Raw genomic sequence first — 17,846 nt, forward strand, 5'->3', positions numbered from 1 at the left:
GACCAGCTGGCCGGTGTGTTTACGGACATATTCAATCAATCCCTATACCAGTCTGCTGTTCCCACATGCTTCAAGAGGGCCACCATTGTTCCTGTTCCCAAGAAAGCCAAGGTAACTGAGCTAAACGACTACCGCCCTGTAGCACTCACTTCCGTCATCATGAAGTGCTTTGAGAGACTAGTCAAGGACCATATCACCTCCACCCTACCTGACACCCTAGACCCACTCCAATTTGATTACCGCCCAAATAGGTCCACAGACGATGCAATCTCAACCACACTGCACACTGCCCTAAACCATCTGGACAAGAGGAATACCTATGTGAGAATGCTGTTCATCGACTACAGCTCGGCATTCAACACCATAGTACCCTCCAAGCTCGTCATCAAGCTCGAGACCCTGGGTCTCGACCCCGCCCTGTACAACTGGGTACTGGACTTCCTGACGGGCCGCCCCCAGGTGGTGAGGGTAGGCAACAACATCTCCACCCTGCTGATCCTCAACACTGGGGCCCCACAAGGGTGCGTTCTGAGCCCTCTCCTGTACTCCCTGTTCACCCACGACTGCGTGGCCACGCACGCCTCCAACTCAATCATCAAGTTTGCGGACGACACAACAGTGGTAGGCTTGATTACCAACAACGACGAGACGGCCTACAGGGAGGAGGTGAGGGCCCTCGGAGTGTGGTGTCAGGAAAATAACCTCACACTCAACGTCAACAAAACTAAGGAGATGATTGTGGACTTCAGGAAACAGCAGATGGAACACCCCCCTATCCACATCGATGGAACAGTAATGGAGAGGGTAGTAAGTTTTAAGTTCCTCGGCATACACATCACAGACAAACTGAATTGGTCCATTCACACAGACAGCATCGTGAAGAAGGCGCAGCAGCGCCTCTTCAACCTCAGGAGGCTGAAGAAATTCGGCTTGTCATCAAAAGCACTCACAAACTTCTACAGATGCACAATCGAGAGCATCCTGGCGGGCTGTATCACCGCCTGGTACGGCAACTGCTCCGCCCACAACCGTAAGGCTCTCCAGAGGGTAGTGAGGTCTGCACAACGCATCACCGGGGGCAAACTACCTGCCCTCCAGGACACCTACACCACCCGATGTTACAGGAAGGCCATAAAGATCATCAAGTACAACAACCACCCGAGCCACTGCCTGTTCACTCCGCTATCATCCAGAAGGCGAGGTCAGTACAGGTGCATCAAAGCTGGGACCGAGAGACTGAAAAACAGCTTCTATCTCAAGGCCATCAGACTGTTAAACAGCCACCACTAACATTGAGTGGCTGCTGCCAACACACTGACACTGTAAGGGTTTTCCTGTGGTGAAGGAGAAGCGGACCAAAATTCAGCGTGGTGGTTATTCATGTTCTTTAATTTATAAAGAAACTACACATGAGATAACAAAAACAACAAACGTGAGAAAACCTAAAACAGTCCCATCTGGTGCAAACACAAAGACAGGAACAATCACCCACAAACACACAGTGAAACCCAAGCTACCTAAGTATGATTCTCAATCAGAGACAACTAATGACACCTGCCTCTGATTGAGAACCATACTAGGTCGAAACATAGAAATACCCAAAACCTAGAAAAACAAACAGACTGCCCACCCAACTCACGCCCTGACCATACTAAATAAATACAAAACAAAGGCAATAAAGGTCAGAACGTGACAGTACCCCCTCCCAAAGGTGCGGACTACGGCCGCAAAACCTTGACCTATAGGGGAGGGTCTGGGTGGGCGTCTGTCCGCGGTGGCGGCTCTGGCGCAGGACGCGGACCCCACTTCACCATTGTCTTAGTCCGCCTTATTGTCTGCTTCCGTGGCCTCCTAACCACGGCGACCCCTCTAAATGACCCCACTGGACTGAGGGGCAGCAGCTCTGGACAGAGGGGCGGAAGCTCTGGACAGAGGGGCGGAAGCTCTGGACAGAGGGGCGGCAGCTCTGGACAGAGGGGCGGCAGCTCGGGACAGAGGGGCGGCAGCTCGGGACAGAGGGGCGGCAGCTCGGGACAGAGGGGCGGCAGCTCTGGCGCCTCTGGGCTGAGGGGCTCTGGCGCCTCTGGGCTGAGGGGCTCTGGCGCCTCTGGGCTGAGGGGCTCTGGCGCCTCTGGGCTGAGGGGCTCTGGCGCCTCTGGGCTGACTGGCGGCGCTGGGCAGACTGGCGGCGCTGGGCAGACTGGCGGCACTGGCGGCGCTGGGCAGACGGGTAGCTCAGACGGCGCTGGGCAGACGGGTAGCTCAGACGGCGCTGGAGAGGAAGGCTCTGGCAGTGCTGGACTGAGGGGCTCTGGCGCCTCTGGAATGGGGGGCTCTGGCGCCTCTGGAATGAGGGGCGGGAGCTCTGGCAGCGCCGGACAGGCGGGAGACTCCTTCTGCGCTGGAGAGGAGGAAGGCTCTGGCCGCGCTGGACAGAGAAGCTCTGGCGCCTCTGGACTGAGGGGCTCTGGCGCCTCTAGACTGAGGAGCGGGAGCTCTGGCAGCGCCGGACAGGCGGGAACACCTGTGTTGATGGGACGGAGAGACAGCCTGGTGCGGGGTGCCGGCACTGGTGGTACCGGGCTAGGGACACACACCTCAGGGCGAATGCCTTGCATACTACGCCAAATCAACTGCTCTCTCTCTTCACACTCCCCCAATTCTATTAACACCTCCTCGAGTGTCTCCTCATCTCCCATCCGTTCACTCTCCTCCATTCTATCCAATAACTCCTCGACCCTCTCAGACTCAGCCCTCAGCTTCGCCGACAGCTCCAATAACATCCATGGCTCCTTACGGTAAACAGGGGGAGTTGGCTCAGGTCTGGCTCCTGACTCTGCCACACTCTCCCTGTGCTCCCCCCCCAAGAAATTTTTGGGGGTGCCTCTCGGGCTTCCAGCCGCTCTGCCATGCTAGCTCCTCATAATGCCGCCTCTCTGCCTTCACTGCCTCCAGCTCGGCTTTGGGGCGGCAATATTCCCATGGCTCTGCCCAGGGTCCTTTCCCGTCAAGGATCTCCTCCCAAGTCCATCTCTCCAAATAGTGCAGCCTCTCCCACTGCTGCTGCTGCTGCTCCTGCTGCTGCTGCCGCTGCTGCTGCCTCTGTTGCTTCTCCTGCCTTTGCTGCTGCTGCTGTTGCTCCTGCTGCACCTGTCGCTTCTCCTGCTGCTGCTGTTGCTGCTGCTGCTGTTTACCACGCCGCTTGGTCCTTGGTTGGTGGGTGATTCTGTAAGGGTTTTCCTGTGGTGAAGGAGAAGCGGACCAAAATGCAGCGTGGTGGTTATTCATGTTCTTTAATTTATAAAGAAACTACACATGAGATAACTAACAAAAACAACAAACTTGAGAAAACCTAAAACAGTCCCATCTGGTGCAAACACAAAGACAGGAACAATCACCCACAAACACACAGTGAAACCCAGGCTACCTAAGTATGATTCTCAATCAGAGACAACTAATGACACCTGCCTCTGATTGAGAACCATACTAGGCCGAAACATAGAAATACCCAAAACCTAGAAAAACAAACATAGACTGCCCACCCAACTCACGCCCTGACCATACTAAATAAATACAAAACAAAGGAAATCAAGGTCAGAACGTGACAGACACTGACTCAACTCCAGCCACTTTAATAATGGGAATTGATGGGAAATGATGTAAAATATATCACTAGCCACTTTAAACAATGCTACCTAATATAATGTTACATACCCTACATTATTCATCTCATATGCATACGTATATACTGTACTCTATATCATCGACTGCATCCTTATGTAATACATGTATCACTAGCCACTTTAACTATGCCACTTTGTTTACATACTCATCTCATATGTATATACTGTACTCGATACCATCTACTGTATCTTGCCTATGCTGCTCTGTACCATCACTCATTCATATATCTTCATGTACATATTCTTTATCCCCTTACACTGTGTATAAGACAGTAGTTTTGGAATTGTTAGTTAGATTACTTGTTGGTTATTACTGCATTGTCGGCACTAGAAGCACAAGCATTTTGCCACACTTGCATTAACATCTGCTAACCATGTGTATGTGACAAATACATTTGATTTGATTTGATTTTGAAATGTCTATCAGCATGTTAAATGTGCAAACAGAGGGAAAATAACTCTGGACCACCTATACTCCACACACAGAGACACATACAAAGCTCTCCCTCGCCCTTCATTTGCAAAATCTGACCATAATTCCATCCTCCTGATTCCTGCTTACAAGCTAAAAATTAAAGCCGGAAGCACCAGTGACTAGATCAATAAAAAAGTGGTGGATGATGCAGATGCTAAACTACAGGACTGTTTTGCTAGCACAGACTGGAATATGTTCTGGGATTCCTCCAATGGCATTGAGGAGTACACCACATCTGTCATTGGCTTCATCAATAAGTGCATCAATGAAGTCGTCCCCACAGAGACCGTATGTACATACACCAACCAGAAGCCATGGATTACAGGCAGCATCCGCACTGAGCTAAAGGCTAGAGCTGCCGCTTTCAAGGAGCAGGACTCTAACCCGGAAGCTTATTAGAAATACCGTTATGCCCTCTGACAAACCACCAAACAGGCAAAGCGTAAATACAGGACTAAGATCAAGTCGTACTACACCGATTCTAACGCTTGTCAAATGTGGCAGGGCTTGCAAACCATTACAGACTACAAAGGGAAGCACAGTCAAGAGCTGCCCAGTGAAACAAGCCTACCAGAAGAGCTAAACTACTTCTATGCTTGCTTCGACGCAAATAACACTGAAACATGCACGAGAGCACCAGCTGTACCGGAAGATTGTGTGATCATGCTCTCAGCAGCAGATGTGAGTAAGACCTTTAGACAGGTGAACATTCACAAGGCTGCAGGCCCAGACGGATTACCAGGACGTGTACTGTGAGCATGCGCTGACCAACTGGCAAGTGTCTTCACTGACATTTTCAACCTCTCCTTGTCCGAGTCTGTAATACCAACATGTTTTAAGCAGACCACCATAGTGCCTGTGCCCAAGAACACTAAAATAACCTGCCTAAATGACTACCGACCCATAGCACTCATGTCTGTAGCCATGAAGTGTTTTGAAAGGCTGGTCATGGCTCACATCAACACCATCATCCCAGAAACCCTAGACCCACTCCAATTTGAATACCACCCCAACAGATCCACAGATGATGCAATCTCTATTGCACTCCACACTGCCCTTTCCCACCTGGAAAAGGGAACACCTATGTGAGAATGCTATTCATTGACTACAGCTCAGCATTCAACACCATAGTGCCCAGAAACTTCCCCAATAAGGACTTTGGGACTAAACACCTCCCTCTGCAATTGGATCCTGGACATCCTGACAGTCCGCCCCCAAGTGGAAAGGATAGGTAACAACACATCCGCCACGCTGATCCTCAACAAAAGGACCCCTCAGCGGTGCGTGCTCAGTCCCCCCCTGTACTCCCTGTTCACTCATGACTGCATGGCCAGGCACGATTCCAACACCATCATCAAATTTGCCGGTGACACAACAATGGTAGGCCTAATCACAGACAACGAGACAGCCTATTGGGAGGAGTTCAGAGACCTGGCAGTATGGTGCCAGGACAACAACCTCTCCCTCAACGTGATCAAGACAGAGGAGATGATTGAGGACAACAGGAAAGGAGGACCGCGCACGCCCTCATTCTCATTGACAGGGTTGTAGTGGAGCAGGTTGGGAGCTTCAAGTTCCTTGGTGACCACGTCCCCAACAAACTAACATGGTTCAAGCACACCAAGGCAGTCGTGAAGCAGGCACGACAAAACCTATTCTCCCTTGTGCGGCCTGAAAAGATTTGGCATGGGTCCTCAGATCCTCAAAAGGTTCTGCAGCTGCACCATCGAGAGCATCCTAACTAGTTGCATCACTGCCTGGTCTGGCAACTGCTCCGCCTCCGAACGCAAGGCACTACAGAGGGGGGCCAAGCTTCCTGTCATCCAGGAACCCGGTGTCAGAGGAAGGCCCTAAAAATTGTCAAAGACTCCAGCCACCCTAGTCATGGACTCTTCTCTCTGCTACCGCACGGAAAGCGGTACCGGAGCGCCAAGTCTAGGTCCAAGAGGCTTCTAAACAGCTTTGCATTGCCCCCCTCCCCCTCTCATCTCCACACCACTGCCACTCTCTGTTGTCATCTATGCATGGTCACTTTAATAACTCTACCTACATGTTGCTTCCATCAATGTAATTGTCTGCATAATTTCTAATCCCCCATATATTTTTGGGGTAAATATATACACTGCTCAAAAAAAGGGAAAAAAAGGGAACACTAAAATAACACATCCTAGATCTGAATGAATGAAATATTCTTATTAAATACTTTTTTTCTTTACATAGTTGAATGTGCTGACAACAAAATCACACAAAAATTATCATTGGAAATCAAATTTATCAACCCATGGAGGTCTGGATTTGGAGTCATACTCAAAATTAAAGTGGAAAACCACACTACAGGCTGATCCAACTTTGATGTAATGTCCTTAAAACAAGTCAAAATGAGGCTCAGTAGTGTGTGTGGCCTCCACGTGCCTGTATGACCTCCCTACAACGCCTGGGCATGCTCCTGATGAGGTGGCGGATGGTCTCCTGAGGGATCTCCTCCCAGACCTGGACTAAAGCATCCGCAAACTCCTGGTGTCATGTATTGTCATGTTATGTCTTGTCCCTGTGCTTTCTCTTCTCTTCGTTTCCCCCTGCTGGTCGTATTAGGTTACTTTCTCTCTCTCTATCTCTCTCTCTCTCTATCGTTCCGTTCCTGCTCCCAGCTGTTCCTCATTCTCCTAACGACCTTGTTTACTCTCTCACACCTGTCCCCTCTTTTGCCCTCTGATTAAGTCTCTATTTCTCTCTCTGTTTCTGCTTCTGTCCTTGTCGGATTCTTGTTTGCTTTGCCCTTGTCCCGTCCTGTCGTAATCTGCCTCTTCATCAGATGCTGCGTGTGAGCAGGTGTCTCTGTCCTCTACGGCCCGCGCCTACCCGGAGGGACCAGGAGTCTGTTGCCACTAGCCCTGCTATTCTCCTCTACTACTAGAAGGGGGACTCTCCTGTAAAGATAGAGGATTTATGTTTTCCCTGTTTGGACATCTCCTGTAAAGATTGAGGATTTATGTTTTCCCTGTTTGGACATTAAAAGACTCTGTTTCTGTTAAATCGCTTTTGGGTCCTCACTCACCTGCATAACAGAAGAATCCGACCAAGAATGGACCCAGCGACTTCGGATCCTCTCTACTCAGCCGTCGAGATCCAGGGAGCGATGCTAGGCAGACATGAGCAGGAATTGTCTGCTGCTCGACATGCCGTTGAGACCCTGGCCGCCCAAGTCTCCGACCTCTCGAAACATATTCACAATCTCCGCCTCGATCCACCGGCTACTTCCAGGGCTTCCGAGTCTCCGGAGCCCAGAATTAATAACCCACCGTGTTACTCTGGGGAGCCCACTGAATGCCGCTCGTTCCTCACCCAGTGTGATATTGTGTTCTCTCTCCAGCCCAACACGTACTCCAGGGGTACAGCTCGTATCGCCTACGTCATATCTCTCCTTACTGGACGGGCTCGTGAGTGGGGCAAGGCAATCTGGGAGGCAAGGGCTGAGTGTACTAACCAGTATCAGAACTTTAAGGAGGAGATGATACGGGTTTTTGATCGTTCAGTTTTTGGGAAAGAAGCTTCCAGGGCCCTGTCTTCCCTATGTCAAGGTAATCGATCCATAACGGACTACTCTATAGAGTTTCGCACTCTTGCTGCCTCCAGTGACTGGAACGAGCCGGCGTTGCTCGCTCGTTTTCTGGAGGGTCTCCACGCGGAGGTAAAGGATGAGATTCTCTCCCGGGAGGTTCCTTCCAGCGTGGATTCTTTGATTGAACTCGCTATTCGCATAGAACGACGGGTAGATCTTCGTCACCGAGCTCGTGGAAGAGAGCTCGCGTTATCCGTTTCCCCCCTCTCCGCATCACTACCATCTTCCTCCACTGGCTCAGGTGCTGAGCCCATGCAGCTGGGGGGTATTCGCATCTCGACTAAGGAGAGGGAACGGAGAATCACCAACCGCCTCTGTCTCTATTGCGGTTCCGCTGGTCATTTTGTCATTTCATGTCCAGTAAAAGCCAGAGCTCATCAGTAAGCGGAGGGCTACTGGTGAGCGCTACTACTCAGGTCTCTCCTTCAAGATCCTGTACTACCTTGTCGGTCCATCTACGCTGGACCGGTTCGGCAGCTTCCTGCAGTGCCTTGATAGACTCTGGGGCGGAGGGCTGTTTTATGGACGAAGCCTGGGCTCGGGAACATGACATTCCTCTCAGACAGTTAGGGGAGCCCACGGCCATGTTCGCCTTGGATGGTAGTCCTCTCCCCAGGATTCAGCGTGAAACGCTACCTTTAACCCTCACTGTCTCTGGTAATCATAGCGAAACCATTTCTTTTTTGATTTTTCGTTCACCTTTTACACCTGTTGTTTTGGGCCATCCCTGGCTAGTGTGTCATAATCCTTCTATTAATTGGTCTAGTAACTCTATCCTCTCCTGGAACGTCTCTTGTCATGTGAAGTGTTTAATGTCTGCTATTCCACCTGTTTCTTCTGCCCCCTCTTCACAGGAGGAGCCTGGTGATTTGACAGGGGTGCCGGAGGAATATCATGATCTGCGCATGGTCTTCAGTCGGTCCAGGGCCACCTCCCTTCCTCCTCACCGGTCGTATGATTGTAGTATTGATCTCCTTCCGGGTACCACTCCCCCCCGGGGTAGACTATACTCTCTGTCGGCTCCCGAACGTAAGGCTCTCGAAGATTATTTGTCTGTAGCTCTCGATGCCGGTACCGTAGTCCCTTCCTCCTCTCCCGCCGGAGCGGGGGTTTTTTTTGTTAAGAAAAAGGACGGGACCCTGCGCCCCTGCGTGGATTATCGAGGGCTGAATGACATAACGGTTAAGAATCGTTATCCGCTTCCCCTTATGTCTTCAGCCTTCGAGATCCTGCAGGGAGCCAGGTTTTTCACTAAGTTGGACCTTCGTAACGCTTACCATCTCGTGCGCATCAGGGGGGGGACGAGTGGAAACGGCGTTTAACACTCCGTTAGGGCACTTTGAATACCGGGTTCTGCCGTTCGGTCTCGCTAACGCTCCAGCTGTCTTTCAGGCATTAGTGAATGATGTACTGAGAGACATGCTGAACATCTTTGTTTTCGTTTACCTTGACGATATCCTGATTTTTTTCACCGTCACTCCAGATTCATGTTCAGCACGTTCGACATGTCCTCCAGCGCCTTTTAGAGAATTGTCTTTATGTGAAGGCTGAGAAGTGCGCTTTTCATGTCTCCTCCGTCACATTTCTCGGTTCTGTTATTTCCGCTGAAGGCATTCAGATGGATCCCGCTAAGGTCCAAGCTGTCAGCGATTGGCCCGTCCCTAAGTCACGTGTCGAGCTGCAGCGCTTTCTCGGTTTCGCGAATTTCTATCGTCGTTTCATTCGTAATTTCGGTCAGGTGGCAGCTCCTCTCACAGCCCTTACTTCTGTCAAGACGTGCTTTAACCTGTTGCTTCTACTCGGGACGCTTGCGTCCCAACTAGAGCTCTGAAAAAGCAAATGCGCTACGCTAAATGCTAATAGTATTAGTTAAAACTCAAAAGTTCATTAAAATACACATGCAGGGTATCGAATTAAAGCTACACTCGTTGTGAATCCAGGCAACAAGTCAGATTTTTAAAATGCTTTTCGGCGAAAGCATGAGAAGCTATTATCTGATAGCATGCAACACCCCAAAAGACCCACAGGGGACGTAAACAAAATAATTAGCATTTCGGCGTTACACAAACCGCACAATAAAATAGAAAACATTCATTACCTTTCACCATCTTCTTTGTTGGCACTCCTAGATGTCCCATAAACACTATTTGGGTCTTTATTTCGATTAAATCGGTCCATATAAAGCCTAGATATCGTTATATGTAGACTGTGTGATAAACGAAAAAAACATCGTTTCAAAACGTAACGTCATTTTTTAAAATTCAAAAAGTCGACGATAAACTTTCACAAAACACTTCGAAATACGTTTGTAATGCAACTTTAGGTATTAGTAAACGTTAATAAGCGATAAAATTCATCAGGAGGCGATGTAAAGATCATTAGCTGTCCGTCTGGAAAAATGTCCGGCTAGAAACTCAACGAAAATATCCGGTCCTAGACCGGATTAGATACGGTGTCCTGCATGTGTTTGACCAAGAAAAAACTCGAAGGAAAATGACAAGACTCTAGACACCGTGTGGAAGCTGTAGGTACTGCAACCTCAGTCAATTAATTGTGGTTCACCTTTATCAATGGGATCAAGTAGCGCATGGATATATTTTCCCATTTTCAGTGATCAGTTTTTCCTGTGCTTTTCGATGTAAATGCCGTTCTGGTAAAGCCACAGCAGTGATTTAACCAATTTTTTAAACGTCTGAGTGTTTTCTATCCACACAGACTAAGCAAATGCATATACTATATTCCTGGCATGAGTAGCAGGGTGCTGAAATGTTGCGCGATTTTTAACAGAATGTTCAAAAAAGTAGAGGGTCGACTGAAGAGGTTAAGTGGTCCGTTTCCGCTCAGGGAGCTTTTGATCTCCTCAAGAAGCGTTTTACATCCGCTCCTATCCTTGTTACACCTGACGTCTCTAGACAGTTCATTGTCGAGGTTGACGCGTCAGAGGTGGGCGTGGGAGCCATTCTGTCCCAGCGCTCCCATTCTGACGATAAGGTCCACCCTTGCGCGTATTTTTCTCATCGCCTGTCGCCGTCAGAACGTAACTATGATGTGGGAAACCGCGAACTGCTCGCCATCCGCTTAGCCCTAGGCGAATGGCGACAGTGGTTGGAGGGGGCGACCATTCCTTTTGTCGTTTGGACTGACCATAAGAACCTTGAGTACATCCGTTCTGCCAAACGACTTAATGCGCGTCAGGCTCGTTGGGCGCTGTTTTTCGCTAGTTTCGAGTTCGTTATTTCTTATCGTCCGGGCTCAAAGAACACCAAGCCTGATGCTTTATCCCGTCTCTTCAGTTCTTCAGTAGCCTCCACCGACCCCGAGGGGATTCTCCCTGAGGGGCGTGTTGTCGGGTTGACTGTCTGGGGAATTGAGAGGCAGGTAAAGCAAGCACTCAATCACACTCCGTCGCCGCGCGCTTGTCCTAGGAACCTTCTTTTCGTTCCCGTTCCTACTCGTCTGGCCGTTCTTCAGTGGGCTCACTCTGCCAAGTTAGCCGGCCACCCCGGCGTTCGGGGTACGCTTGCTTCTATTCGCCAGCGTTTTTGGTGGCCCACTCAGGAGCATGACACGCGTCGTTTCGTGGCTGCTTGTTCGGACTGCACGCAGACTAAGTCCGGTAACTCTCCTCCTGCCGGCCGTCTCAGACCGCTTTCCATTCCCTCTCGACCGTGGTCTCACATCGCCTTAGACTTTATTACCGGTCTGCCTTCGTCAGCGGGGAAGACTGCTATTCTAACGGTTGTCGATAGGTTCTCTAAGGCGGCTCATTTTATTCCCCTCGCTAAGCTTCCTTCTGCTAAAGAGACGGCACAAATCATCATTGAGAATGTTTTCAGAATTCATGGCCTTCCGCCAGACGCCGTTTCGGACAGGGGTCCGCAATTCACGTCTCAATTTTGGAGGGAGTTTTGCCGTTTGATTGGGGCTTCCGTCAGTCTCTCTTCCGGTTTTCACCCCCAGTCTAACGGTCAAGCAGAACGGGCCAATCAGACTATTGGTCGCATCTTACGCAGTCTTTCCTTTCGAAACCCTGCGTCTTGGGCAGAACAGCTCCCCTGGGCAGAATACGCTCACAACTCGCTTCCTTCGTCTGCGACCGGGCTATCTCCTTTTCAGAGTAGCCTCGGGTACCAGCCTCTTCTGTTCTCGTCCCAGCTCGCCGAGTCCAGCGTCCCCTCCGCTCAGGCTTTTGTCCAACGTTGTGAGCGCACCTGGAAGAGGGTCAGGTCTGCACTTTGCCGTTATAGGGCGCAGACTGTGAGAGCCGCTAATAAGCGTAGGACTAAGAGTCCTAGGTATTGTCGCGGTCAGAGAGTATGGCTCTCCACTCGTAACCTTCCCTTTATGACAGCTTCTCGCAAATTGACCCCGCGGTTCATTGGTCCGTTCCGTATATCTCAGGTCGTTAATCCTGTCGCAGTGCGACTTCTTCTTTCGCGCCCCGTTCGTCTTCCCCCCCCCTCCCCCCCGTCCCCGTCCTTGTCGAGGGCGCACCTATCTACAGGGTCCGGAAGATTATGGACATGCGTCCTCGGGGCCGTGGTCATCAGTACCTAGTGGATTGGGAGGGGTACGGTCCTGAGGAAAGGAGTTGGGTTCCATCTCGGGACGTGCTGGACCGTTCGCTGATCGATGATTTCCTCCGTTGCCGCCAGGTTTCCTCCTCGACTGCGCCAGGAGGCGCTCGGTGAGTGGGGGGGTGTACTGTCATGTATTGTCATGTTATGTCTTGTCCCTGTGCTTTCTCTTCTCTTTGTTTCCCCCTGCTGGTCGTATTAGGGTACTTTCTCTCTCTCTATCTCTCTCTCTCTCTATCGTTCCGTTCCTGCTCCCAGCTGAAGAGCACAGGGTGCCAGTAGCGAATTTGCCAATCTTGGTGTTCTCTGGCAAATGCCAAACATCCTGCACGGTGTTGGGCTGTAAGCACAACCCCCACATGTGGACGTCGGGCCCTCATACCACCCTCATGGAGTCTGTTTCTGACCGTTTGAGCAGACATATGCATATTTGTGGCCTGCCAGAGGTCATTTTGCAGGGCTCTGGTAGTGCTCCTCCTTGCACAAAGGCGGAGGTAGCGGTCCTGCTGCTGGGTTGTTGTCCTCCTACGGCCTCCTCCACGTCTCCTGATGTACTGGCCTGTCTCCTGGTAGCGCCTCCATGCTCTGGACACTACGCTGACAGACACAGCAAACCTTCTTGCCACAGCTCGCATTGATGTGCCATCCTGGATGAGCTGCACTACCTGAGCCACTTGTGTGGGTTGTAGACTCCGTCTCATGCTACCACTAGAGTGAAGGCACCGCCAGCATTCAAAAGTGACCAAAACATGAGCCAGGAAGCATAGGAACTGAGAAGTGGTCTGTGGTCTCCACCTGCAGAACCACTCCTTTATTGGGGGTGTCTTGCTAATTGCCTATAATTTCCACCTGTTGTCTATTCCATTTGCACAACAGCATGTGAAATTCATTGTCAATCAGTGTTGCATCCTAAGTGGACAGTTTGATTTCACAGAAGTATGATTGACTTGGAGAAACATTGTGTTGTTTAAGTGTTCCCTTTATTTTTTTGAGCAGTGTATATATCCATATATATATCCATACATGCATGCATACATATACACATACAGTGGGGCAAAAAACGTATTTAGTCAAACACCAATTGTGCAAGTTCTCCCACTTAAAAAGATGAGAGAGGCCTGCAATGTTAATCATAGGCACACTTCAACTATGACAGACAAAATGACAGACAACCATTCCTACATGCAGATCTCATATAGAGCAGTGATGTTTTGGGGCTGCTGCTGGGCAACACGGACTTTCAACTCCCTCTATGGGGTTGAGATCTGGAGACTGGCTTGACCACTCCAGGACCTTGAAATGCTTCTTACGAAGCCACTCCTTTGTTGCCCGGGCGGTGTGTTTGGGATCATTGTCATGCTAAAAGACCCAGCCACATTTCATCTTCAATGCCCTTGCTGATGGAAGGAGGTTTTCATTCAAAATCTCACGATACATGGCCCCATTCATTCTTTCCTTTACACGGATCAGTCGTCCTGGTCCCTTTGCAGAAAAACAGCCCCAAAGCATGATGTTTCCATCCCCATGCTTCACAGTAGGTATGGTGTTCTTTGGATGCAACTCAGCATTCTTTGTCCTCCAAACACGACGAGTTGAGTTTTTACCAAAAAGTTATATTTTGGTTTCATCTGACCATATGACATTCTCCCAATCTTCTTCTGGATCATCCAAATGCTCTCTAGCAAACTTCAGACGGGCCTGGACATGTACTGGCTTAAGCAGGGGGACACGTCTGGCACTGCAGGATTTGAGTCCCTGGCGGCGTAGTGTGTTACCGATGGTAGGCTTTGTTACTTTGATCCCAGCTCTCTGCAGGTCATTCACTAGGTGTGGTTCTGGGATTTTTGCTCACCGTTCTTGTGATCCTTTTGACCCCACGGGGTGAGATCTTCCATTTCCTAATAATTGCTCCCACAGTTGATTTCTTCAAACCAAGCTGCTTACCTATTGCAGATTCAGTCTTCCCAGCCTGGTGCAGGTCTACAATTTTGTTTCTGGTGTCCTTTGACAGCTCTTTGGTCTTGGCCATAGTGGAGTTTGGAGTGTGACTGTTTGAGGTTGTGGACCGGTGTATTTTATACTGATAACAAGTTCAAACAGGTGCCATTAATACAGGTAACGAGTGGAGGACAGAGGAGCCTCTTAAAGAAGTTACAGGTCTGTGAGAGCCAGAAATCTTGCTTGTTTGTAGGTGACCAAATACTTATTTTCCACCATAATTTGCAAATAAATTCATTAAAAATCGTACAATGTAATTTTCTGGATTTTTTTCCCTCATTTTGTCTGTCATAGTTGAAGTGTACCTATGATGAAAATTACAGGCCTCTCTCATCTTTTTAAGTGGGAGAACTTGCACAATTGGTGGCCGACTAAATACTTTTTTGCCCCACTGTATATACATACACATACCTATATAGACATAGTTTTTTTTAGAATATACCTTTAATATTCCCTGCAAACTCTACCACCCTTCCCCCAATTGGAGTATTTTACAGACACAATCTATTTTACAATAGTTATATTTTGTTTGTTTTTACTCCTTCTATTTATGATTCTATTTGTAACTGTGCTATTTCACAAAAGTTCTGAACCTATATACATTTGACAGACCCCGTATGTGTCACGCCCTGACCTTAGTTATCTATGTTTTATGTATTATTTTGGTCAGGTCATGGTGTGACGAGGGTAGGTATGCTTGTTTGTCCTGTCTGGGGTTTTTGTATGTCTAGGGTGTTTGTTAAATCAAATCAAATCAAATGTATTTATATAGCCCTTCGTACATCAGCTGATATCTCAAAATGCTGTACAGAAACCCAGCCTAAAACCCCAAACAGCAAGCAATGCAGGTGTAGAAGCACGGTGGCTAGGAAAAACTCCCTAGAAAGGCCAAAACCTAGGAAGAATAGGTTTTGTCAGATATAACAAACTGACCCTAGTCCCCCGACACATAAACTACTGCAGCATAAATACTGGAGGCTGAGACAAGAGGGGTCAGGAGACACTGTGGCCCCATCTGAGGACATCCCCGGACAGGGCCAAACAGGAAGGATATAACCCCACCCACTTTGCCAAAGCACAGCCCCCACACCACTAGAGGGATATCTTCAACCACAACACAACCATCCTGAGACAAGGCCGAGTATAGCCCAAAAAGATATCCGCCACGGCACAACCCAAGGGGGGATGCCAACCCAGACAGGAAGATCACATCAGTGACTCAACCCACTCAAGTGACGCGCCCCTCCTAGGGACGGTATGAAAGAGCCCCAGTAAGCCAGTGACTCAGCCCCTGTAATAGGGTTAGAGGCAGAGAATCCCAGCCGAAAGAGGGGAACCGGCCAGGCAGAGACAGCAAGGGTGGTTCGTTGCTCCAGAGCCTTTCCGTTCACCTTCCCACTCCTGGGCCAGACTACACTCAATCATATGACCCACTGAAGAGATGAGTCTTCAGTAAAGACTTAAAGGTTGAGACCGAGTTTGCGTCTCTTACATGGGTAGGCAGACCATTCCATAAAAATGGAGCTCTATAGGAGAAAGCCCTGCCTCCAGCTGTTTGCTTAGAAATTCTAGGGATAATTAGGAGGCCTGCGTCTTGTGCCCGTAGCGTACGTGTAGGTATGTACGGCAGGACCAAATCAGAGAGATAGGTAGGAGCAAGCCCATGTAATGCTTTGTAGGTTAGCAGTAAAACCTTGAAATCAGCCCTTGCCTTGACAGGAAGCCAGTGTAGGGAGGCTAGCACTGGAGTAATATGATCAAATTCTTTGGTTCTAGTCAGGATTCTAGCAGCCGTATTTAGCACTAACTGAAGTTTATTTAGTGCTTTATCCAGGTAGCCGAAAAGTAGAGCATTGCAGTAGTCTAACCTAGAAGTGACAAAAGCATGGATGAATTTTTATGCATCATTTTTCGACAGAAAGTTTCTGATTTTTGAAATGTTACGTAGATGGAAAAAAGCTGTCCTTGAAATGGTCTTGATATGTTCTTTAAAAGAGAGATCAGGGTCCAGAGTAACGCCGAGGTCCTTCACAGTTTTATTTGAGACGACTGTACAACCATTAAGATTAATTGTCAGATTCAACAGAAGATCTCTTTGTTTCTTGGGACCTAGAACAAGCATCTCTGTTTTGTCCGAGTTTAAAAGTAGAACGTTTGCAGCCATCCACTTCCTTATGTCTGAAACACATGCTGCTAGCGAGGGCAATTTTGGGGCTTCACCATGTTTCATTGAAATGTACAGCTGTGTGTCATCTGCATAGCAGTGAAAGTTAACATTATGTTTTCGAATGACATCCCCAAGAGGTAAAATATATAGACAAAACAATAGTGGTCCTAAAACGGAACCTTGAGGAACACCGAAATTTACAGTTGATTTGTCAACTGGACAAACCATTCACAGAGACAAACTGATATCTTTCCAACAGATAAGATCTAAACCAGGCCAGAACGTGTCCGTGTAGACCAATTTGGGTTTCCAATCTCCCCAAAATAATGTGGTGATCGATGGTATCAAAAGCAGCACTAAGGTCTAGGAGCACGAGGACAGATGCAGAGCCTCGGTCTGATGCCATTTACCACCTTCACAAGTGCAGTCTCAGTGCTATGATGGGGTCTAAAACCAGACTGAAGCATTTCATATACATTGTTTGTCTTCAGGAAGGCAGTGAGTTGCTGCGCAACAGCCTTTTCTAAAAAAAAATTGAGAGGAATGGAAGATTCGATATAGACCGATAGTTTTTTATATTTTCTGGGTCAAGGTTTGGCTTTTTCAAGAGAGGCTTTATTACTGCCACTTTTAGTGAGTTTGGTACACATCCGGTGGATAGAGAGCCGTTTATTATGTCCAACATAGGAGGGCCAAGCACAGGAAGCAGCTCTTTCAGTAGTTTAGTTGGAATAGGGTCCAGTATGCAGCTTGAAGGTTTAGAGGCCATGATTATTTTCATCATTGTGTCAAGAGATATAGTACTAAAACACCTGAGCATCTCTCTTGATCCTAGGTCCTGGCAGAGTTGTGCAGACTCAGGACAACTGAGCTTTGAAGGAATACGCAGATTTAAAGAGGAGTGCGTAATTTGCTTTCTAATAATCACAATCTTTTCCTCAAAGAAGTTAATGAATTCATCACTGCTGAAGTGAAAGCCATCCTCTCTTGGGGAATGCTGCTTTTTAGTTAGCTTTGCGACAGTATCAAAAAGGAATTTCTGATTGTTCTTATTTTCCTCAATTAAGTTAGAAAAATAGGATGATCGAGCAGCAGTAAAGGCTCTTTGGTACTACACGGTACTGTCTTTCCAAGCTAGTCGGAAAACTTCCAATTTGGTGTGGCGCCATTTCCGTTCCAATTTTCTGGAAGCTTGCTTCAGAGCTCGGGTATTTTCTGTGTACCAGGGAGCTAGTTTCTTATGAGAAATGTTTTTAGTTTTTAGGGGTGCAACTGCATCTAGGGTATTGCGCAAGGTTAAATTGAGTTCCTCAGTTAGGTGGTTAAC

At 48.5% G+C, this 17,846-nt stretch overlaps 1 protein-coding gene and 1 long non-coding RNA gene across 2 annotated transcripts in view; one reads left to right on the plus strand and one right to left on the minus strand.

Annotated features, from left to right (window-relative positions):
- Positions 1-17,846, plus strand: part of LOC115109131 (uncharacterized) — a 35,384-nt gene that overhangs the window by 3,777 nt on the left and 13,761 nt on the right. The gene's annotated exons all lie outside the window — the stretch shown is intronic.
- Positions 1,362-8,098, minus strand: LOC135564504 (GATA zinc finger domain-containing protein 10-like). Its single transcript, XM_065009636.1, has 2 exons — positions 7,214-8,098; positions 1,362-3,240 (listed from the first exon to the last, which is right to left on the minus strand). Exons 1-2 carry the CDS (start codon positions 7,217-7,219, stop codon positions 2,818-2,820), a joined length of 429 nt encoding a protein of 142 aa, XP_064865708.1. The 5' UTR covers positions 7,220-8,098; the 3' UTR covers positions 1,362-2,817.

The sequence above is a fragment of the Oncorhynchus nerka genome, linkage group LG25 (genome assembly GCF_034236695.1).
Source record: "Oncorhynchus nerka isolate Pitt River linkage group LG25, Oner_Uvic_2.0, whole genome shotgun sequence".
Classification (NCBI taxonomy): domain Eukaryota; kingdom Metazoa; phylum Chordata; class Actinopteri; order Salmoniformes; family Salmonidae; genus Oncorhynchus; species Oncorhynchus nerka.